General features: G+C 43.0%; 1 protein-coding gene across 6 annotated transcripts in view; it reads right to left on the bottom strand.

The window, feature by feature from the left end:
* The window catches only part of ARHGEF9 (Cdc42 guanine nucleotide exchange factor 9), a 440,519-nt gene that overhangs the window by 236,084 nt on the left and 181,063 nt on the right, over positions 1 to 23,372 (bottom strand). Inside the window, exon 3 of one of the 6 annotated variants that reach the window (XM_081565585.1) lies at positions 3,423 to 3,467. The exons of the other annotated variants lie outside the window; for them this stretch is intronic. Coding sequence (XP_081421711.1) covers positions 3,423 to 3,425 — 3 coding nt within the window. The 5' untranslated portion in view covers positions 3,426 to 3,467. The remainder of the gene's footprint in view (positions 1 to 3,422; positions 3,468 to 23,372) is intronic. 6 annotated transcript variants of the gene reach the window in all.

Raw genomic sequence — 23,372 nt, 5'->3', positions numbered from 1 at the left:
GGTTAGCTCCTGCCTAAGGAATCCTTCATTGGGTTATAGCCATTGTTTTTTTTGATAGAAGGCATAGAGGGAGCTCCTTAGCTTGGATGCAAAAGAGATTTCAAATAGGACCTTTTATAATACCACCTTTTGAGTATCTCACGAATTACTGTTTACAAAGTGTTCCACATCTACTGCATCTCTTGATCCTTATGAATGAGCTGGGTCTCACTATTACCCATATTTTAAAGATAAGGAAACTGAGTCTCAGAGTGGTGAACTGGTTCTTTGGCCAATCATACATGTAATAAATTATAGAGCTCAGTCTTCTGACTGCATATGCACTAGTATCTATCATGCCATACTACCAATGTCTACTAATTAGCTATAATTAACTCATAGAACTCCATTCACACCATAAACCAGATGGTTCCTATTCTTTAAGAACCACAAAGAAAGAGATTTGGACAGCCACTTTCAGTCACTGGTACCCCTTCTAAATGGAGCTTCATTTAAACTCGCTTTTTTACAGTTACACTAGAAGTCAATTTCTTCTTGTTCTGGCCGCAGTGGAGGAAAAGAATTGCAGGTCACTGGCCTCTATAAAATAAGTATTTACACAGAAGTCTCCCCTCTCCTGCCAAAAATGGGTACCAACAGGGTGTTACTAGAGCTTATCAAGTACATACAGGCCAACTCAGAGCACCATGAGGGTTTAAAGTTTTATCACTGACTGTTTTATCAAGTTTTATCACTGACTGTTTATCAAGGGTCAAAAGAGTATCTTGGCGTCAATTACCAACACTCTGCTCAGGACTCTAACTGTGATGCTGTTTGAATTCCCCTAGGCCCAGGTCTACTTGATTCTGCTACCTGTATGTTTTTCACAGTGCAGTCTTCTTTTTAGCGAGTCCATTCTTGGCTTTCCCCAGCAGCAGTTGGCTCATTCTTGTCCCCATTTAGTCTAGTTGACCTGCCTGGGCCCTCAGGTCATAAAGTCCAGCTATACCCTGGACAAAACCAATCCCTAGATAGGACCCTGTGGCCATAAACCAAATGGCAAGCCTGTTGTCAGGGCCTACTTGGAGTCAATGACAAAGCTGGATAGTACTTCAAAGATCATCACCCTTAATACCTCATTTTATAGATGAGGTATAATATAGCAGTAGTGACTTGCCTAAGGTCACCAGATGGCCAACCTCCTTCCCGTTTTCCCATCATAACACCATAGATAGAGAAGGTGGAAAAAGGATACCTGAATTTAAGACCTTGCTAAAGAAGGAATGGCAAAGATGATAGATAATATTAGCTAATACAGAGCACTAACTATATGTCAGACACTATTATAAATACTTTATATACATCAACTCATTTAATCCTCACAGCAGCCATATTATTATTCCTATCCTACAGATGAGGAAACTGAAGCTCAGAGAAATTAATTTGCTCAAATCCATACAGCCAATAAGTACTGAAGCCATAATTCAAATGCAGGCACAGTCTGATTTTTATAGCATCTTTGCTCTTACAAACTATACTGCCTCTGAGTCTCACTTTCTTCATCTGGTAAGTGAAGATAATTCTACACTCCCACATAATTCTTGAGCTGTAAGACACTGAACCAAGAATTGGCAAATGTGTGTGCAGACAACGAGAAGAGGGCACTCTAGAAGGGGATATAGCTATATAGGGCTCCTGTGTTCTCTAGTCACAAATGCAAGCAGGAATAAGGGGATGTTCTTCCCTTATCCTCTGAGATGTTTTTAAAGTAAGCTAAATTTGGGCTGGAAATTGGTTTCAAATCTCCCCTTTGTATATAGAATTGACTTTTAACTTGCTACAGTTTTTCATAAATATGACTTTTCTCTGCTCATCCATTTTTCACCCAACACTGTACCAACAGTGAATGCCCTTCAAGCAGTATGCCAAAGTGGTTAAAGGCAAGCAAGCCTAGCTTCAGTTCTGGGCTCTGCTACTTTAGAAAGTAGAAGTGACAATGGGAGGTGAGGAATACAAGAGAAGCCACATAAGTAATCCAAAATGGAACTGCCAGCATGTAATTAAGGATACCAAGAGTACACTATGACAAAAGCCATAGACAAAACTTTCAAGCTATACAACCTTCAGTGTAGTTTCTTCATATGCAAAATGGGGATAATAATACCTGCCTCACAGGCAGAATTGTAGAGAAAGTGAACTGAGTGCTAGATGTATAATGTCTAGTACTGTGCATGGTATACTCTGGCCTAGTGCAAGACTTCAGAGGAAGGAAGGATCATGTGTGGGCTCTAAAACAGTTTTGTGGTGCACTGAAGTAGGCCTTAAAGAACAGATAGGATTGTAACAGAGAGAGAAGGAACCAGAAAGGGCATGTGAGATGACCTGGAGGGATGGGATAGGGAGGCAGGTGGGAAGGGGGTTCTGGAAGGGGAACACATGTACACCCATGGCGGTTCCATGTCAATGTATAGCAAAACCAATACAATATTGTAAAGTTAAAAATAGATAAATAAACTAATTAAAAAAAATAAAGTCTCAAAGGTAAAGAGTATGGGAAATTTGATAGTAAACATGTAGTGAAGTTTGGAAAGGGCTGGGAAGATTGGATGGAAAGACAGCTAGAAAGGTGGACTGGAGTCTTGTTTGAAAACTTTAAATCTCATTTGAGGAAAAGGAGGAGATCAAAGTTGATTTGGTAGAGGGAGTTCAATCCTAAGTATGATCATTAAAGCATAAGGATAAGTAATGAGGAAATGCTGGTTTGGGAGTGGGATAAAAGATGATATTTTCTCTAATGTGCTGAATGCTGGTGGCCAGCAGGACATGCAAGTAGATTTGAAGTTCAAGAGAGAACAAGGGAGATAGTTATACAGGTTTGAGAGCCAATGATCCAGAAGAAATTGTAGAAACCAAGGAAGTTTTCCCTGGAAGAAATTGCTAAGAAAGAAGATCAGAAACCTAGGAAAACAGCAATAATGGGAGGTGAGGAAGAGAAGAGGAGCCAGAGAAACAAATGAAAATGGAGTTGTCAGCACATAGTTAGGATACCCAGGGGTGCAATCTCACAAAAACCAAGGACAAGTGTTTTGAGCGCAGGAACTGATCAAATTATCAAATAAAACATAGCTACCTATAAGAGGAAGAAAACTCAAGAAAAGTCTATTTGGGAGTGGCTGTATGAAGGCTTAAATTCTTCATTTCTTGTTTATAACTGGTTTATGCCCCCCACCAAAATCCCTAATTTCCCAACGGTCACAACTTCTTCATCTTGCAGTCCCATCATCCCCAAAAGCGAGGAGATAGTATTGGGTTACTCCAGCGAGGTACCCAAATAGCACTTGGCCTTGGAACACTGTTGATGTGACTTCCAATAAAATACTTCCCAATCCTCAGGGCATTTCAAGTACAGGACCAAATATAGGTTGGTTCTTGCTCAGACTTACCATTGAGTGGGACACATGGTGTTCTGCATTCCCAAATCAAAGAAACTTTTGGACATGAATAAAAAGATGAAGATGGAGAAGAGTCATAATTCTTAAAGGAATAATATCCAATTCCTTTTTAATCTAGATTTCCCAGCAATTCTAATTTCAAATATTCTATTCCACTGTCCTACAAATAATCTGTTATCAGACCCATGCGTCCTGACTTTTCACCTGAAAATATGATCACTATACACTGTAGGTATTGGGAGTTTGATCTCTCAGGCTGGTTTCTGATCAACAATGAGGCATGTGCCTACAGCTAACTTGGAGTGGCCAGTGGGCCCTTTTAGGAGGAAGGAAAGAAGGCAAGGAAGAGGGAGGAAGAAAGAAAAACAGAGAGGAAGAGAAGCACTTGTTGAAAACATGTGCCAGGCATTGGGTAAGGGGATTTCTTTTGTGATCTTAGTCTCTATAGCTCTCCAAGGTAAGCATTAATATACCCATTTTTACTGAATATAACCTGTGAGGTTACCAAGTAGCCCACAGTCACCCAGTTAGTAGGTGGTCAAGCAGATATGAATGTCTAGCTGACCTTATTGTATAGCTTTGCTTTTGTCAATCCCCAACACTACCTATCAAGAAGGCAAGGTGAGAGGGCTCCCAGCTGGTTTCTCTCTCCAGGGAGACCAGTCCACCCTGTGAATGATCTAAATCAGTAGTTCGCAATCCCCTGGAAGTCTTGTTAAAATACAGATTGCTAGGTCCCATGAGTCTCTTATTCATTATGTCTGAAGTGAGGCTTGAGAACTTGCATTTCAAACAAGTTCCCAGGGGATGCCTGCTGGTTCAGGGACCACACCTGGTGAACCACAGCCCTAGAGGGTCTTTCTAGCCTAGGTTTTACCCCTGCCTTTCCTGATGCCTCATTCTCCTAAGGATCCCCATGGCACCCCACCCCTTGCTTGGTTACAAGATACTCCTCAGTGGTTGGTATGTCTGACAATGAGTATTTTGGGTCACGTAGGGAACATTCCCAATGCCAGGCCTTGCAAACACAGAAATAAAACCTTCATCCACTTTTCCTGAGCTGCACCTCTTGTCTTCCTCTTCACATTCTTGACCTCTAGCTGAACAGTACCACCCCCAAAATAGTTATTTAATTAGCATGGGTGGCTGCCAGAAATACTAGAGTTTTAATGGCAAGGAGCAGCAGAGGGAAGGATTAAAAAATTGTTGTTCAGAATAGTGTATGTCCAAGTGCCATGAAAAGTAGCTGAGCCTGGCTTTCCTTCTGAGAAGCTTCACAAGGGGATAAGAAGCGACCTGAAGGATTTTGCCTTTCTTTAAGGTTTTTTTTCAGTTGATACTTGCCCCCATTCTCTCAAAAGGTCTTCTCCCTCAACAGCTAGGCATGGACAAAAGAAAATCCCTTCCTTTGTTCCATTTGGCTGGTTGGTGTTAGTTGTTCAGTCGTGTCCAACTCTTCATGACCCTATGGACTGTAACCCTCCAGGCTCCTCTATCCATGGGATTCTCTAGGCAAGAATACTGGAGTGGGTAGCCATTCCCTTCTCCAGGGGATCTTCCTGACCCAGGGATTGAACCTGGGTCTCCTGCATTGCTGACAGATTCTTTATTATCTGAACCACTAGGGAAGCCCTTGTTTCCTTTACGCACAACTAAAATAGGCTGGGATTTTATTCTCTCCTGAATAAACCAGAGATCTTTTTCATACGGCCTTGTAAACAGACTCTGTTATCTTGCCCAAAGTGTTCAAGGACAGGACTCTTATCCATTTCTGGGTTACAAAGGTGTAACCCAGACTGTTTCAACAATAGTGGGGAGGTATCAAAAGACTGGCTATTACAAGAAGCTCTACCAGTAAGTCACTGAATCATCTTGAATAGGTCCCTTTACCTGTCTCAGTTTCTTTATCTGTCAAGTTGCAGACTTGAATCAAACAGCCCTTTCCAGTTCTGGCTTTCTATTAAGGGTAACACTTGAGCTTTGCAAGTTTTGCACTTGATAGGATTCTTTAATTGCTCTCTACTCGAGAAAATGAGAACTTGGCACTGGCTAGTCCCTTCCTGAATGTAACTCACTCAGGCATTGTTAGTGACACATTAAAGCACAGGCTAGTCAGACTGACTGGGAAAACTGAGGAATGGGTTTTCCACTTTAGCCCTTGACTGCTCTATTCAAAAGTCAGTGGGTGGCCATGGGGCCGTGGGGGGGGGGGACTTTCTTGGTGGTCCAGTGGTTAAGAATCTGCCTTCCAGTGCAGGGAACTTGGGCTCAATCCTTGGTGGGGGAATATACCATGGGGCAACTAAGCCCCATGGCAACAAGAGAAGCCCACACACCACAAATAGAGAAGACCTTGCACCACACCTAGAGAAAGCTCACGCACAACAATGAAGACCCAGTGCAGCCAAAAATAAATTTTTAAAAAAGTCCACGGCAGGGAAAGTTTCCCTGGTGGCTCAGTGGTAAAGAATTTGTATGCCAATGCAGTGGCATGGGTTTGATCCCTGATCTGGGAAGATCCCACATGCCGTGGGACAACTAAGCCTGTACTCCACAATACACAATACTAAGCCTGTGCTCTAGAGCCCATGAACCACAGCTACTGAAGCCCATGTGCCTAGAGCTCGTGCTCTGCAACAAGAAAAGCCACTGCAGTGAGAAGTCTGCACACTGCAACTAGAGAGTAGCTCTAGCTTGCCACAACTAAAGGCCCATGCGCAGCAACAAAGACCCAAAATGAAGGTTGGCTTTAGCCACACCTGGCAGACACGAACCCCAGCTAGGATGGCTTGATTTGAAAGGAGAGGCTAGATGCAGGTCAGCTCAGCAAGAACAAGACAGACCACCTGATCCAGAGGCCAATATGTCAAAAGCCAATTCACATCTGTCAGCTCCTAAAAGCTTGGTAAACCCAGATAAGCATCTTAAGATATGAAGCCATCCAGGACATTTTCTCAATTATTACAGACCAATAACAAAGGATAACACCTCTTTCTAGACCTCTTCTAAAAGTTACGAAGTGACCTCAACTATAACAGTGACCAAGTATATGAGGTAAGGGAAGTTGCTTGTTTGGTTTACATCTTAGCAATGGACTCTAGTATGAAACTTCAGCCATTAGCTCAACCTAATGGGCCCAGCAGTTTCTGAAGTAAGACCCAGCTGCTGCCCCAAAATTTATGATGTCAAGAGTTCAGTCTTGTTGAAGGAATAGGTCCTTTAGAGAAAATGCAGGCAACAGGGCCAAGGATTGCAAAGATCAGAGAGAAGTGTTTCCAGACCACAAATCGTGATACCATTGGCTGCAGAGGTCTCCCTCACCAGAGTAGCTCCCAACCTGATGAGCATCAGCTTGCACCTTCAAAGCATCTTGGAAATAAAAGTTACTGTCAAGTTGTTTGGGAATTTTTTGGCATCATCCAGGTGCCTCTGATTCTTTATACCAGTTTTTCAATTGTCATTCCCAGACTCTTTGCTCAGAATCACCTTAGCATTTTTAACAAGCAGCCCGAGCGATTCTAAATCATATATTGCACTGAGATCAAGTGTCTTTTAAACTTTCTAGAGCCTGAGTTTGAAGTACAAGAATTTCCTCTAACTGCAATAGTTTCCGAAGAAACCAGAATCTCTGAAATTCTGGCCCCTGGCTTCTCCTTCTTGTGTCAGTTTTCAGGCAGGCTAAGGAATTACAGTAGTTTGTCTAGGTGGATTTTCCCAGGCTGCCTCAAGAGACTATCTGCACCTGCACCCCTATTCCTACTCCCCCCTAGACCTTTAACATTGAAGCCCCTAATGGAAAATTTTTGCAGCATCTCTCTACACTACAATCTAGAAGCAATTTCCTAGAGCTACCCAAGTCTACCCAAGTCAGCTCCCAATACTCTAAGAGAAAAATTATCAGTAAAAAAAAAAAAAAGACCCAGGAATGCTCTTTCCACAAGTTGAGTCAGAAGCAGGTCATCCCAAGCTGGAGGTCACTCTGACCCCTACCTATCTCTTGAGTCAGACTGGGACCTATCTCCAAAATATTCCTGCCCTGATTATCTCACCCTTCCTGGACTTGCTGTGGCTACTAAGTTCCAGCTACCCATGTGGGTCACTTGTTTCCTACATACCTTGAAAGATGGCCAGGGCAAGCCTAGGGGATAGGCAGGAGATTCAAAAAGCCCCAAATGCTTGAAGTGACCTAGGCCCATCGCCCTACATCTGGGTTCTTGAATTTCTTTACATAGTTCCACTGAGACAAGACTTGGGAGCTTTAACTTTTTCTAGACTGTGACTTGAAGGCCAGCCTTGGAATTCCTCCAAGGGGTGGGGGTGGGGCTCCCCTAGGTTTACAGAAGGGTTAGGAGGAGGGGGCTAGAACTACATGAAGAATTTGTCCTCTGTGTCTCCCACATGTATAGTTCTATACTCATCAACACCACAGTCAGAGGGTGGGTGGGCAAGGCAGCGAGAAGGAAAAGTCATTTTTTATACATTTGACAGATGTCGTGTTAAAATCTTGTAGGGGAAGGAGGACTGTAGGTGGGGGGAGGAGCAGAGGAGGAGACAGGTTGGAACTAATAGTTCTAATGTATTCTTAAATGTGGCCATCTGGTCTAAGGTAGTGATAACAGGAACAGCATTTAGTAAGGTATACCTGTGACCTGCTTCTATATCTGGAGAAGAGACAGAAAAAAATAAACATATTTCAACCAACTTAAACCACCTTGAAGTCTACTGAGCATGCCCACCCAGGACACCGGCTTGCAAAGTCTCTAGCCTTGGCAGGCATTTCCAAAGAGAATGTAATTGTCTCCTGGGGAGTCCTTACAGCCCAAAAGGGAAATCTGCATTTAAACAGCCCATCAGAAAGTGAAAGATGGTTTCCAGTGGCTTATTGATTTCCCTCTTCTCTTTTACTCCCTGCAAGAGAAAAGACATTGGCCAAGGCATTTAGCAGTGTTTCTGGTCCTTGTCAGTCGTTTCCTGTTCAGGGATGGGTCATTTTTCTCCTGACAAAGTCTAGCACTGTCCTGGCTTCCCAGCAGACATGATAAATGATTGATGAGCAGGAATGGTCAGTGAGCATTCACTAGATCAGGCCCCTGGGGACTCAAACTGGCTGAGCTGTCTCCCCTTCAGACTGTGTCCTTTAAGACTACAGACAGAGAGATGTAACATATAAACCTAGGCTAACAATGAAGACACAAGAGAAGCACAATCAGACCCACCTTCAGGGCCCAGGAAGGATAGAATGCAGATTGGATGCAAACATCCCATCTGTGTTTGCAGGAAAAGTGATGGTGGTTGTAACAAAAGATCTTCAAGTAGGTCAGTTAGGCTTATGTAACAGATCCTCTGCCTGTCGGCTAGCTGGAGGAGGTAGGAGTGGAGAAGGGAAGGGACTCAGGAAAGCTGACTGAGGGACAAAGCATCCAGCAAGATGCTAGGGCTTGAACCTACTCTTCTTGACTCTGTCTCAGGCTCAAAAGCCTGAAAGAGAGAATTATTATACTCAGAGAAGGCCAGGATTGGAGACTCCCAAGACCTAGTTCAGTCTAACATTTTACAGATAAGAAAACTGAGGTTCTAGTAAAAAGAAGTTGGCTAACATGTCAAGCTAGTCAGCAGTAGAGCCAAGATTAGAAACCAAGAATACAATAGTTTAAAAGGACAGTTGTCAATTGTTTTGTTTAAAAATTGCTCCCCTGAAATAATCAAAACGCTGTTAATCAGCTATACCCCAATACAAAATAAAAAGTTCAAGATTTTTTTAAAAAAATAAACATCTATCCCAGTATCTACCTACTACTAATGTAGTATGTGTTTTATAAAAAATCTACACAAAAAGTAGAAATGAAATGATGAGATTAACAATTTAATATATAAAGAACTTGTAATATTTTCTTCCTGAGTTTCATTTTGGAGATTAGTTTTAGACATTTTCTGATGCTTTTTCCTCCCTCTGCTCTACAGATGTCACCCCTTGAATACTACAACCATCACCTGCCTCACCCTCCTCTCAGGGCCCCAAACAAATCTGACCCTCCCTGGAAATGAAGGCTAGTAGAGTTACTTCCAGTATCTCATTCACCGCTAAATGTTTTCTGCTAAGGAATCTGAAATTCAAATTTATACTAAAATGAAAATGCTAGTGAAAAAACAGTGGGAAGGGAAGAATGGGCTCCAGGCTTGACATGGTTACTGACTTGCAGTATTGAACTTAAGCAGATATAACTCCCTGAGCTAGTTGGACCAGCTTATCTCAAATGGAAAGTTAGGTTGTCTTTGACAGATGCTGCTGTCAAGAGACAGAGGGGAATTGAAGAAGACATGGAAACAAGGAAGTCAGAAGTGGGATGGAGTGGGATAAGAAAGGTCAGAAGACAAAACTTAACTGTTTCAGATTTTTGCCATGGGCTACCTTTACCCAGAATAGAACTTTAGTACAAGGATGGCCTTTAGGTTCCACTACCAGAAGAATGAGTACTGCTTTCTCCACCCAGTTCAAGCCATTGGGTTCAAGCCACCTAAAGCAGTTTCAAGAAAAGAGAAAGCGGCTCACCTACCATGAGCTTAACACATTATAGTTTCTAAATTCCTTTCATATTCATTACACATTCATGAGCTCACTAGATCCTGCCAGCAATTCTGGGGAGTAAGAAGAGCAGGGATGAGACCTCATTTTTAAAATGAGGAAACAGGCTTGAACAAAGGAAGTCCCTCAGGTATCCCAGGAGCACGGGCAAAAAGAGAACCCAAATCTTCTGACTCATAGTCCAGAATTTTTCTAATAATAAAAAATGGTTAACATTTACTGAGTACTTAGTATGTGTCAGGGCTTCCCTGGTAGTTCAGACAGTAAAGCGTCTGCCTACAATGTGGGAGACCTGGGTTCGATCCCTGGGTTGGAAAGATCCCCGGGAGAAGGAAATAGCAACCCACTCCAGTATTCATGCCTGGAAAATCCCATGGACCGAGCAGCCTGGGGGGGCTACAGTCCATGGGGTCGCAAAGAGCAGACACAACTGAGTGACTTCACTTTCACTTTAGTATGTGTCAGAGACAAATCTAGGTTTTTACATACACTAACTTACTTGATCCCCATTTTTAAAATGAGAAAAACATGGCTCAGAAAGATGAAGTGATTGCGGAAGGTCATACAGGGTCAGAACCAAAACCCAGGTAGTCTTACTCTAGAACCAGTGATCTTAACCTCTGCTCTCCACAGCATATACTCATGCTCCTACAAGATCACAGAACCTCCAAAGCACAGCAAGATATAGAACAGGGTGTATATTACCATAAACAGAGAAAAATATATTCATATATGTTTTATATATCCATATAACATTTCTCTGGAAGGATTCACTGATGGCCTCTGCAGAGGAAGCCAAAGTGGCTGGAGGGCAGGGCTAGAGTGAGACTTTTCACTGTGTACCTTTTGGACCACGTGACTGTATTTCCTTTTCAAAAATAAAGTAACTTTTAAATGAGTTATCTATAGTTAAGAGAGCTGAAGAAACTGTGTGGCTGCTTCTTGGCAGAGCTCTGGAGACTGACCCTTCCCTATCCACCTCTCTGGGTGCTCAAACTTGAAGAAAGAAGGTGTCTCTCTCCTTTTTTATTCGTCTCCTAACCCCTGACATTGCTTGTCCAATCCCCTAGAAAGGTCAGTATTATAGTCATTCCATAGGTTTCAGTGGCACAAGTGAAAACAGCAACAGTTTGAGTTAGGCTCTCATAGCCAATCTGTGAGTTATAGGAAAATAACGTATTAGTGGCAGGACGGATGACAAAAGACACAGAAGGCCTTCTTCCCCAGAGCCTAGCACCCAAGGCCTGAGCTCCACAGATTCTTCCATTTCCTTCCTCTCACCACTGTTGTCTCAGTATGCCTACCCACCCTTCTCCTGGGCTGAGAAAGGAAAAATATACAAGCTAGAAAGGCTCTAGGAAATTTGGCCTAGCTCGTGAGTCTGCTGTGTACAAAGAAAAATACACAAAGGGAGAAAAAGTCAGCCTAGCTGTATTTTAATGTTCACATCAAGGCCGGTAAGAGTCAGCCCAAATGGTCTCAGGGAACTCTCTCAGCTATGGTTTCTGGATCTCTACTATCTTAACTCTCAAGAGTTGGCAAAATACACCACAGATTAAGTCCCTTAAATATTATTTCTTCAGATACCTTTAGGTCCAACCCCTTAGGCAGGTCAGTCACACAGGGCTTCCGTACTCAGGAAGCTGTGAGAAGGTGGGAGTAGCTAAGGTAAACGAAGTGCCTTCAGGGATCCTCCTGAAGTGAATTAAATGGGCAGCACAATTCCCTCTCACAACAGCTTAGCATCTTCTCCAACGCTTCACTGCTTCTAATATGCAGGAGACGAGTAGGACGTGAGCTGCTGTGGAAGGGATGACAGGTCAGTCAGTGTGCCTCTCATGGGCAAGCAGGGCACTTCTGGGTTAGGCTGTGCCCCAGAAAGCCCCCATCCCTTGCTATGTGTCAGAGACAAACCTAAATTTTTAACATTAAGTTGCCACCAGAAGCTTCCTTTTAGTACTGGATGTCATGGAGTGATAGCTTGGGACCATAGAAAGAACACTGAATAGAGTCTGAAGGCTTCTGGACCAGAATCCACCATTACCTAATCCTGTACCCTCAGACTCGGTATTCTCACCTGCAAAATGGAGACAATACTAGTTTATAACCGGGTAGGGGGAAGAAATTGAGAAATAAAGTGAAGACAAGCTCCTAGATTACCTCCAAAGTACCTCTAATCACAACTTGGATAGACTCGTAACAATTAACAATAGTAAAACATGGTCAACATTTTAAAAGGCACTTTCACATATTTTGTCACCATGAATTCTTGCACCCCACAATCCTGAAACTTAACAGTCAAGCCCATTTTACAGACCAGAAAAGAGACTCAGAAGGAATTTGCCCATAATTTATGGGATGAGGAGAAATCTGAACTTGCGCTAATAGTCTAGTTCCTGACTCATCCCCTTCAACAAGGCAGGTGGAAATGGCCCTGAGCACAAAACTTAGAATAAGGCACATTCTCAGGGTCAATACTGGAAATAAAGGCTACATCCTCTGGCATGTGGCAGGTACAGGCTATCTGAGCTTGATTTTTCTAGTTTAGGAAGAAAACTGCTTCTGATGCTCCCCATTTTCCCTACCTAGAGTTCCTAAGGAGCCAAAGCTATATGACCACATAAATGTTGCAAACCTGTATTCTGGGAAAGGACTGACCCAGCACTGAAAAGCATCTGTATGAATGAGGGTGATACCAGCATGACTGACCAACCTGACCCCATGAGGTTGCCTCTCTTTGGTCTTTCTACTGCTACTCTGTAAGTTAGGCTCAGTAGTTGGCAGGTATTGAGATCAACTTAGAAACAGGGGAGATACAGCTTGATGGGTGAAGAACAAGTACATCTGCAAAGCATTTTCTCAACTGAGTCTATCTGAGTTTTGCCAGAGTCTGAGGGGCAATATTGGTGATTTTACATATAGACCAAATAAGACTCAGAGAGAGGACGGGAACCTGACTGAGACATACCCCAAGTGGCAGAATAGCAACTGAAATGTGTGTGTGTGTTTGAAATTTTACTGTATTCTTTCTTCAGGTAAGGAACAATATAAAAGAATATTAGAATTTTTTTCAATCTTCTACCCTAAATGTAAAATCATAGTAAGAAATTTGTGTTTCTTGATTTCAAGTCCAAAGCTCAGAAACAGACATGAGGCTGTCACATTCAACACTAATACCCTGGGGCTCTGAGGCTGCTGCTAAAGGGCAGACCTGGCACACTGGCCACCTGTCTCATTGCTCCCCACCCTTTACCCAGACCCAGTCTAGGGCCCCTCCTTCTAGCTCCAGCCTTTGGTACTAAGGGCCAGAAAGGCCTCTCCAGGACACCCCGACCTGGTTTCCAGCTTGAGAAACTCTAAAAATAGCAGGTCCTCATTAGTGGGGCCAGATGGTCCAAGCTGCTGTGCCTAGGGGCAGGGCTGTGGTCATTAAGGATGTGGCTGTTCTCTCCATCCACCACTGACCCAGGAGAGGCTGAACCTCTGCCCCACTTGATGCATCCTATGTACTTCTCCTCACAATCTCCCACTCACAATTTAGATATACTTACTCTGGTCCAAGTTGTTACTTCATTCCCAAGAAAAATAAACTTTAATATCAGTTACTTTAGGTTTTCTAGGATATTACTTCACGATTATACTATTCCCTAATGGTCTGTAAGTAGATTAGGGAATAGAGGAGCAGGTTTAAACTTTCTGCATTGATCAATGTCAATTTATCTTCTCCATCTGCCTGTTAACATCTCAGGGCTCAGTTGTAAGTTTTGTTTGACTGATGGAGCCTGCTATAACACATGTCACCTTGAGTATCCATTTTATTCCTGAGCTCACTGCTCTCTGAAGCCTGATTTCAGGGATAAAGAGGCAGAGCAAAACTGATAGAGGACCCATCAGATGGGGCCAGTGCCATGTTGTGCCTACTTGAAAGGCTGGGACAGCTGACTGGTCTTAGGGATGCAATGTGTTCTGCATCAGAATGTGTCCCATAAGGATGTGTGGGACCTGTGTGTGTGTCCCACAGATGGGTTCAAATGTGTCTCACGGTGGGGGGGTTATTTGTTCAAGTCCTTAGGAGTGTGTGCCCACGGGTAGGAGTATATCTGAGTATGCATCTGAGTATACTCTACATGTATGTGAATGTGCAGTTATGTTTTATATGCATCCATGTATGCCCACACAAATTTGCATAAGCGTGCCTCACCTGTGTGTGTACTCTGCCTGTGCCAAGCATGTGCAAGTGTGAGTGCACCCCATAGCAAACTGAATGTGTGTGCTCCAAGTGTGTCAATGAGAAAGTATACCCCACGTGTGTCCTGTGTGTATCCTAAATATACTCCACATATGTCTGAATATGTGCATCACATGTGACCTATAATGTGTGAATATGGGCAGAGGCCATTGATAGACAGGAAGACTGAACTAATTTTCCTCCTGTACAATTTGTTTCTATCAGCTTTCCCAGAAGACACCTGGGTTAATCTGCTCCCAAGAAGGTCAGAGGACATTGATTCAAATTTCATCTGTCACTTTCTGAATATGTTGTTCATAGGTGCTTTTCCCAAAAGGCTTAGCCAACACTCCATTTATCCAAGAGGCCTCATAAAGAAAGACAAGGATCAAGGACCAACTCTAAGACTTTGGGCAAGCCCTTACCTCTCCCCAGACAGCAGTTTCCTTAGCAGTACCGTGAGGGAGTGGGTTTATGGGTTGTTCCTCATTCTTATCCAGTGACTTTCTCAGTTTAAGCACCATGGACTAATTCTTATCTCTCCTACCACCACTACCACAGCAAAAAGAAAGTGCACATGTATGTGCATATGGATTAGCACCTACAGATGCCTCATTCTAGCTAGGCTCCCTTTAGCCCTGGACAGGTTATTGGTTGCTTCCCTACATTTGTCATTCCAAACTTATTTTTCCAGTGTCTTGAGCCATTTGGAGTAAAAAGGATAAAGTTCTAAATGCATACAATGTTCACTAAAGCTCAGGCAAAATGAGATGGGATTTATCCAAAGCATTCTTTCCCCATCTTTTGAGATGATTGTGGGAACTAGTGTTGGTACTAAGCCATCTTTTAGGCTCAAGGTACAACCAGATAAATCTACAAAGAGAAAACCTCCAAACAGGGTGTGAAGGGTCATAGGATGTAGGGCCACTCTTCAGAATTTGGCAAGGCCTCTCATGCATCCATGGATGATATATGGGTGGACTTATAGGTCAAATAACTGTATCTGAGCTGCCAATTAGTAGTCCAGTGCCAACCCAGTCAGAGTTACATAGTGACATCTGCCTAGTTTTCTCTGCTATCTTGACTAGCTTTTATAACAAGACAAGATAAAAGCAAAGTGCAGAAGGCATCTTTACGATGAACTCTTTGCCCAATGCTATTTGGTATGGGTGGGTTGATAACATCTAACTATCTATGCAATGCTCTTAAGAGCACACCACTGCTTTTAAGAGGAAACACTAATAGTTTCAATTTACTTAGCCTTAAAATGGGCAGAATAATCCAAGCCTTGCTCACCTCACAGGGTTGTGAGAAAAGAAAAACATGGCAGGAATAGACAACTATAGAGGACTATACAATAGTCCTTATCTTCTTGCCCTGTTCCTGAGGTAATGAGAATTTTCCAAAGTAATACAGATAAAGGTAAAAAGTGCAGACCTGTCCTAATTAGGTCATTTGTCCAGAGCTTGTGAACTCTAAACACAGCTCTTAATCATATCATGAAACCCGGTAATGCCCATCACAAATTCTGGTCAAGGACCTGGGAGCAAAGAATTGGTTTTTAAAAGCCAAGTACCTAGGTGATTCTGGCTTGATGGACTTAAGAAGGCACTAAATAAAAATACAATTAACTTTGGCTTTCTTCCAAGCTCCTCTTTTATCTTTGCAGGAGATAGGGAGACAGAAAGCTAGTCTGATATTCATAGTACCATGTGTGGCTAGGTGGCGAGGTGGTGGAGATGGGGGTAAATAAAAGAAAGCTTCTTATAAGAAAAAAAAATTCCAGCTTCCCACCAATGACCCAAGATATGGGCCGGGACATAGGGATTCTATCCTTCCAAGGGAGGAAAATAAAAGAGGCCTCCATGTTGTAACAGAGAGAAATGAGGCACAAAGACAATGGAATTTGTTAAAGGTCACCCAGCAACTAAGTTCATATTTATAGCCCCTCTTTATATTCATGTGTAAGTCTTTACCAAATCCTTTACAGAGAGGATTTTTTAAAGGTAGAGGCCTACCGAGTGTCAGGCCCTTACACTACAGCAGTCACCCAGGGATTTTAGCCTCAGAAAGTTCTCAGGGATTATCAGCCCCATTTAATAGAAAAGAAAACCAACTCAGAGAGGCTAAGTGACTTGCCCAAGGTCACAGAGCTAAAAAATGACAAACAATTAGTTCAGTGATCTTTTGCTTTCTATCACACCATACAGATTCCCTTTACCATTCCTGAAAGACAAGAACAGCTTGCAAGTCCCATGGATCCAGGAACTCACATTCTTGCAAGCTCTAGCTCCAGTACTGCTTCAAACATACTGTGTTTCCTTGTGTGAGTCCTTCTTATTTTGAGCCTAGTTCCACAGTTTCCAAAATGAGGTAATTGGACTCAAGACAGCTGTACCACTCCCTTTCTAGAAGATAGAGCTGTCTGGAATGATTTAAATGGCACTATAACTTCCAAAGCTTGAGCCCAGATCAGGCACTATATGACAATACAGCCTTGAGTCTCATTTTTCTCATCTGCAAAATGCATGTAGTCCCTGTTTTACTTACTTCATAGGGCGACAATCAAGTGAGACAATGTGCAAAACCCACTGAAAAGTTTATGACAATGTTCAAGAGAGTCAAGAATCAAGCAAGCATCCACTAGCCCCAGTGGCTTTTCTCTAAATCTGAGCAGAGAAAGTGTCAATACACTTTCTATCCAATAAATTTTTCTGAGCCCTCCTATGCAGTTCAATCTAGATTTTCAAAACAAGTGCCTCAGCTGGCTTCAAGGTCCAAAGGAAATTAGTAAATCTCTCCACTGCCTATTAGGCCCTAAACACAAAGCAGTCTCATCATTATGCCTGTTCTGAGCATTCCCTACCATGTCAGCTCTATCAAAGCTTCTCCTAGGGATTCCTGGCTCTACCATGCCTCTTTCCAAATGTCAAAGCACCCACTGCCCAGCCCCACTGCCAACCAGCAGGGTTCACAGAGAGAGGAGGATGGAAGAGAGTGGGCAGAGGAGAGGCTGTGGGAAGTACAGCTAAAAGTAGATGCTGCCTTTAGGCACCACACTCTGAGGGGGTGTGGGTGGGCTCTTAGCACATCCTTCCTGCAGCCTGCTGGGCAGGGAGGTGCATCCTTCCCCTCCTCTAATGAAGGCAGGCAAACAGAGGTCAGAGCTGCCAAAACCATTCCCAGATCTGGCTATGGATGCACAATGCTAGACGCCTCTGGACCCTGAGGGTGGATGGCTGAGCAGCACAGTGTTGCATCCAGGGAGCCCTGCCTCAGAAGAACTGATGTAGTCTGCAGAAGATTCTCTGCTCCCCTACCCGCATCTGACTGCCTGGCACCCTAAGGGCTCTGACAGGCCTTTTCCCCTTTAGGAGGTTACATAATACTTTTGTTCTCCCAGCATCTCCCTAAGAGCTCTCTCCAACCAAACCTGAGAGAGCATCCAGGTCTCTGATACAGCCAAGGGAGCCCAGAGCCAGAACGCTATAGCAGAGGTAGAAAGTTACAGGGGGCAAGGGGCTGATTTGATGACTCAGGATACCAGACCCATCACTGCAACCTTGAATAAATCTCTTGCTCCCTCAGTGCCTTAATTTTTTCACTTGTAAAAGAGGACGGGGAGAGTCATGCAGATTTCCAAAATACTTTAATCACTGCCCCCAGGTGATTCTCTATGTGAATCCTGGCCATGTAAATGAAAGGCACATACTATCACCACCACCCACCCACCCTGGCCTCCTCCTTCCAAGGTTGCCTTATCTTCCAAGCAATTTGGTTGTGCTGGGCAACCATCCCTGCTCTTCTAACTCCAATTCCCCTAATGAATAAGGTCTGCACTAGCAAGTCTAGAACTCTAGACTCTCTCCTCCACTCAACCAGACAAGTTCTGCTTTTTCATGCCATGTTATATAGAGAAGTTTGTGGCTAAAATTTCATTTGAGAACACAATTCTCCTACTAAATCTACTTCTCATTTTAGTCACATGGAAACAAGAGGCCTAATGGAGAAGGGCTTTGATCAAGTTCTGGCAGCAAGGTAGGTACAGAGCCACAGCTTGATTTTAGGAGGCCCAAGGTCATTTCTAGAGTTTTTTCTCCTACTAAAGATCTGCCTTCCATATGCTGTCTCTCTGTCATGAATTCACAATCTCCCCTCTTCTCCACTACCAACTCTCAACCTTGATGCTCAAAGCCCAAATGCCCAGTTCTTGTCAGGGGCCTGAAACTAGCACAGAAGAGTGATAAAAGCAAGAAATAACTGACCTCAGACACATCCCTCCCTTAACCATTCCATTTCATCTAGGTTATCCCCTTGTTCCTTTCTTCAAAGTTTCTTCTTGAATTCTGCTGTATGTCAGTAACAACTTTTAAATTCTCAGAGTCATGACCACATTCTGACCACAGAGTTCAGTATGCAGGCTACACTGGAAGAACTGAAAAGATCTGCTATCAAGAGACCTGAGCTCTAGGCCAGGAATGATCACTTTCTGAATATGTGACCTTGAGTAAGATGCTTAATCTCCCAGTGCCTCAGTTTCCTCAACTACTTCCAGATTTAAGGGAACAGCCAATGAAATAAGTGCAAAACTTATTCATTTAAATTCATATTAGCACTAGTAGCAGTATTAACTAAATGAATGACTACTTAAAATACTGTAGGAAAGGGGTTCTGAGGTGTCAAAACAGCCAGCTGCTTGCCTCCTAGGCTTTCCCAGACCTATGAGGCTGGCATTTTATCTATAAGAGGCAATTTTCAATTATCTATGCAACATGTCTCTTGAACAAATACTAAATCCCAAACTAACATCCCCCCTGCCACTCAGTTCACAGTAGATTTCACTTCCCTGTGGGCAACCAGTGTGTGCTCAGTGAATACAACCCCATAGTTCAGTTATCCTAGAAGAAACCTAAGCTAAATATAATTAGGAAGGCAAGTCTACTACCTCCAAAATAACCCTATGCATCCCAAACCTGCTAAAAGAGATCTTTGGATCACCTACTAGTTTTGAATAATAATATTAATCTTTTTGATCATTAGTATTAATCACAAAATAAGCACAGATCATTAAACCTGGAAGAAATCTTTGAAGCTATCTAATCCACCTGATCTTACTTTGCAGATGAGGAAACCGAATTTCAGAGGGGAGAGGTAATTTGACCAAGGTCACCCAGCAAATGAACAGAATCTTCTCCGTCATTATAGAAAATGCATAGGAACTTTTTTCCTGAAAGGTTCAAACTACCTCACAGCTGATAATTTAAAATCCAAATAGACCCTCAGACTACTCACTCTCTAGGGTTGAATCCTCCTTTTTGGTGTGGGCACGAGCCCCTAGGATTCATCAAGGCCCCCACAATCCTAGAATAAAATCTCACCATCTGTGAAGCCTGCCTATTCATGTGTGCAACAAGCCAGATTCAGGCTGAGCTGACATTTCCTTTGAACATAGCAGTCATTCTCATCCCTGGCTGAACATTCTTGTCACCTCGGGGAGCTTTTAAAAAAATATTGATGCCAGGCCTCACCATGACCAACTCAATAAGATTTCCCCCAGAGATCTTAGGAATTGTTGTTAGTCTTGTTAACTCCCCAGGTGATTCCAATGTGCAGCCAGGGCTGAGAACCACTGTGTTAATGGGAACAATTCAGTCAACCAAAAGAAATACACATACAGAGTTACCTGAACTGTTTGAAAACCAAATACATTATTTTAAAGCTAAATCTATTATGTCCTGCTTTTCCAAAGAGGGGAAAAGAAAGTGATACCCAAAATCTACAGTTGTGGCACTGACCCTCAGGCAAAGTCTGAACTCGATTAGGAAACATGGTTTGTGGGCATTCAAAGAAAACAGGGAACCCCAAAGCCTGCAACAGGATTTACTAGGGGTAAGATACCAAATGATTCATACTTTTTCTCATGGGGTCATTGGCTTGGTAGATGATTGGTATGAAACTTGCGTACAAATTGATGTCCACAAAGTATACAACAAATCCATCATGCTACATTATCCTCATCAACAGGCTAATAGGATAGATGATGGTAGTGCCCAGTGGATTCTACACTATCTGACCAGATGTACACAGAAGTTAACTGGCTCCAATTCCAAGAGGCAGCTTTGATGAGTTGCCAGAGGAGCTAGCATTAATCACATTATATTCAACACTTCTTTGAATTAACAGCTTGGATGGTACTTATTCAGTTTTTAAATGATGCAATGTTAGAAGAGACTGCTAATCTGTTTCATGGCAAGGAAAACAAGAAAAACCCCAAAAGCTAGGATACACCAACCAAAGAAAATAAAAGTTCAACTGATGCGATGCTAGAAGGAACTGCTAAGTTTTGGCACAATGAAGCAAAATTTTAAAAAGTCATAAAAAGCTAGAGCAATCAATCAACCAAACAAAATTTAGTGTTTGGTTCAAAAACACCTGAAGTTAGATTCAAAAGGCCAATTTCACAAGAGCATAGATGACTGGACGAGGCAGCAAAGCCTTTGAGAAGCCTTTTAACCTTCTCTGCATGTTTGCATGAAATACTTATTTTTTCTTTAAAAATAAAAAGCTGCCTGGAACCTATCATGTGACAATTCAATCAGAATCTCTTAGAGTGGAAACTTGGCACAGGTATTTAAAAACTCCCCAAGTGATCTGTATGTTCCCTGAGGACTGAGGACCAGTAGAAGATTGCAAAACTAGGTATTTCATAGACAAAGTCCTTTTTTTACGTGATCCTGATCAGATGGCACATGGTATAGTATGATCAGTTCTGGGCAGTACATTTACATATATATATATATATATATATATATATATAGTGTTTTAGGCTTCACCAATTCACCCTGCCTTTCCCCTTGAAGATCCCAAATAGTGAGTTTTCATGAGACTAAAGGGAACTCTTTGATGTATATGCAAGATTAAAAAGCAACATTTCATTGAATAAATAATTCTGTCCAAAATTGCTATATAAATGAAAGATATGAAAAAGCACTAAAAATGAAAGCAAATAAGTGAGGAAGCTAGTATGATTTCAGGGAGGATTCATGCTCCTTCCCCTCCACCTGACTCCATTCAGCTGCACACTAACTGGGAATGATCAAATCTGACTCTTTCGCCCCTGTCCATTTGAAAGGCAGACCCACTACCATCCCATAAATCTGAATTTTACCTCTTGCATTGGTAAAACCAGGAATAACAATCCTTCCTATCTACTTCACAAGGTTGATGTGATGCTCTAAATTGGGAAAGATACAGAATTGCTTTGTATAGGCCCATGCACTGACAAGGGATTATTAGTATTGGCATTATGGAACTATTTCTCCAATTTTCTCTCCCCACCAGGCCCTTCCCTACTCTAGTTTTTCCACTCAGTACTTTGGTGCCAAGGCAAAGCACCATACCAAATACTCTTGAGAGCTGTACCTACTTAATGACAGGAGACACTCTGGGTAGACATCAGAAGAGCTAAGCTTTGATTAAGGATTCCTGGAAAGCCAGAGACTCAGTTGGCCTAAACAAGTTGCAGAGCTAGAAATAAGGGCTAGAGGGTCTAAGATTCCCTACTTCCATCCCACTTTTTGAGGCAAAGCCAATGGGACTGAATCCAGATGCTTTGGGGGAGGTCTTCTGAGGAGGCAGATATTTTTGGAGAATAGCTCAGTTTCCAATCATGTCTCTATCCAGAGCAAGTACTCCACAGGCCAAAGAGAGCAGAGGCCAAGATGGCAAAGAGAGGCTAGAAGGACATGCTTTGGCAGCATCTCTGCAACTGCTAAAGTGTACTCTCTGATCATAGCCAAGCACTCCCAGTCTAGACCTCACCAGAGTGCAGAAGAGCACCTCACCCACAGGTTCATTGGGATCCTTCAGGTCCCTAGCAACTTAATTTCTCTCTCTCTCTCTCTCTCTCTCTCTCTCTCTCTCTCACACACACACACACACACACACAGATGAGAAAGTCTGAATCAGGGCTCAAACCCTGTTCACCAAACCAACAATCAAACTGGCCTCTCCAATTTGTCCAGTTATCTCAGTTGGAAACTATTCAGAGACCAACAACATAGAAACAAACAAACAAAAAACCAATTTCACACTGCAGCTAGGTTGGGAAAGTTTCCCTAGCCACAGCCAAAATTGGAGTACACTGCACAGGCAGAAGTTACAGGTTCTGACAGATAGAAGCTGTCTCAATGGGGAGGGGGAAGCACTGCTCAGTTTGTTCCCACATGCTATCCCTTTGGGCTTCCCAGGTGGCTCAGGTAGCAAAGAATCCGCCTGCATTGCAGGAGACTTGAGTTTGATCCCTGGGTCCGAAAGATGCCCTGGAGGAGGGCACAGCAACCCACGCCAGTATTCTTGCCTTGAGGAATCCCATGGACAAGGGAACCTGGAGGGCTACAATCCATGGGGTCGTAAAGAGTCGGACAACCACTGAAGCAACTAGCATGCACGCACGCTATCCTTTTACCTTCTCCCTGCATCAGTCAAAATCATGGTGGACAAAAACATTTTTCAGGGCCTTCAGATCTTCTCACACTAAAGCTAGACTGTAAAATGGCTCATTTAATCTTAAGAAGGCAGTGATGGAGAAGGCAATGGCACCCCACTCCAGTACTCTTTTGCCTCGAAAATCCCATGGACGGAGGAGCCTGGCAGGCTTCAGTCCATGGGGCCGCTAAGAGTCGGACATGACTGAGCGACTTCACTTTCACTTTTCACCTTCATGCATTGGAGAAGGAAATGGCAACCCATTTCAGTGTTCTTGCCTGGAGAATCCCAGGGACGGGGGAGCCTGGTGGGCTGCCATCTGTGGGGTTGCACAGAGTCAGACACGACTGAAGCGACTTAGCAGCAGCAGCAGAGAGGGATCTGAATCCAAGAGCCTTCAAATAAATAGTCCCATGACTGGGATTTGTGGGCAATGAGGATTTTACTCTTTATCCTCTCCCCAAAAGCATTTTTCCAAGTCCTGCCTTGCCAGCTCCCGCCTTTCTCCAAAGGTGCTTGTGCCCGGACCTTTAAAGTGCCCTAGACCTCAGGGGGAGCTACGTGATGCAGGAGTTGCTTGAATACTGGTCAATGACATTTTCTTGAATCCTCTAGTGGGGAGCTTGTAGCAAAAAGTATCCTC

This window comes from Giraffa tippelskirchi, chromosome X (genome assembly GCF_054371585.1).
Source record: "Giraffa tippelskirchi isolate mGirTip1 chromosome X, T2T-mGirTip1v1.2.pri, whole genome shotgun sequence".
NCBI classification, from domain to species: Eukaryota; Metazoa; Chordata; class Mammalia; order Artiodactyla; family Giraffidae; genus Giraffa; species Giraffa tippelskirchi.
The sequence above is the reverse complement of the archived record's forward strand: the minus strand, read 5'-3'. Positions and strand labels throughout refer to the sequence as shown.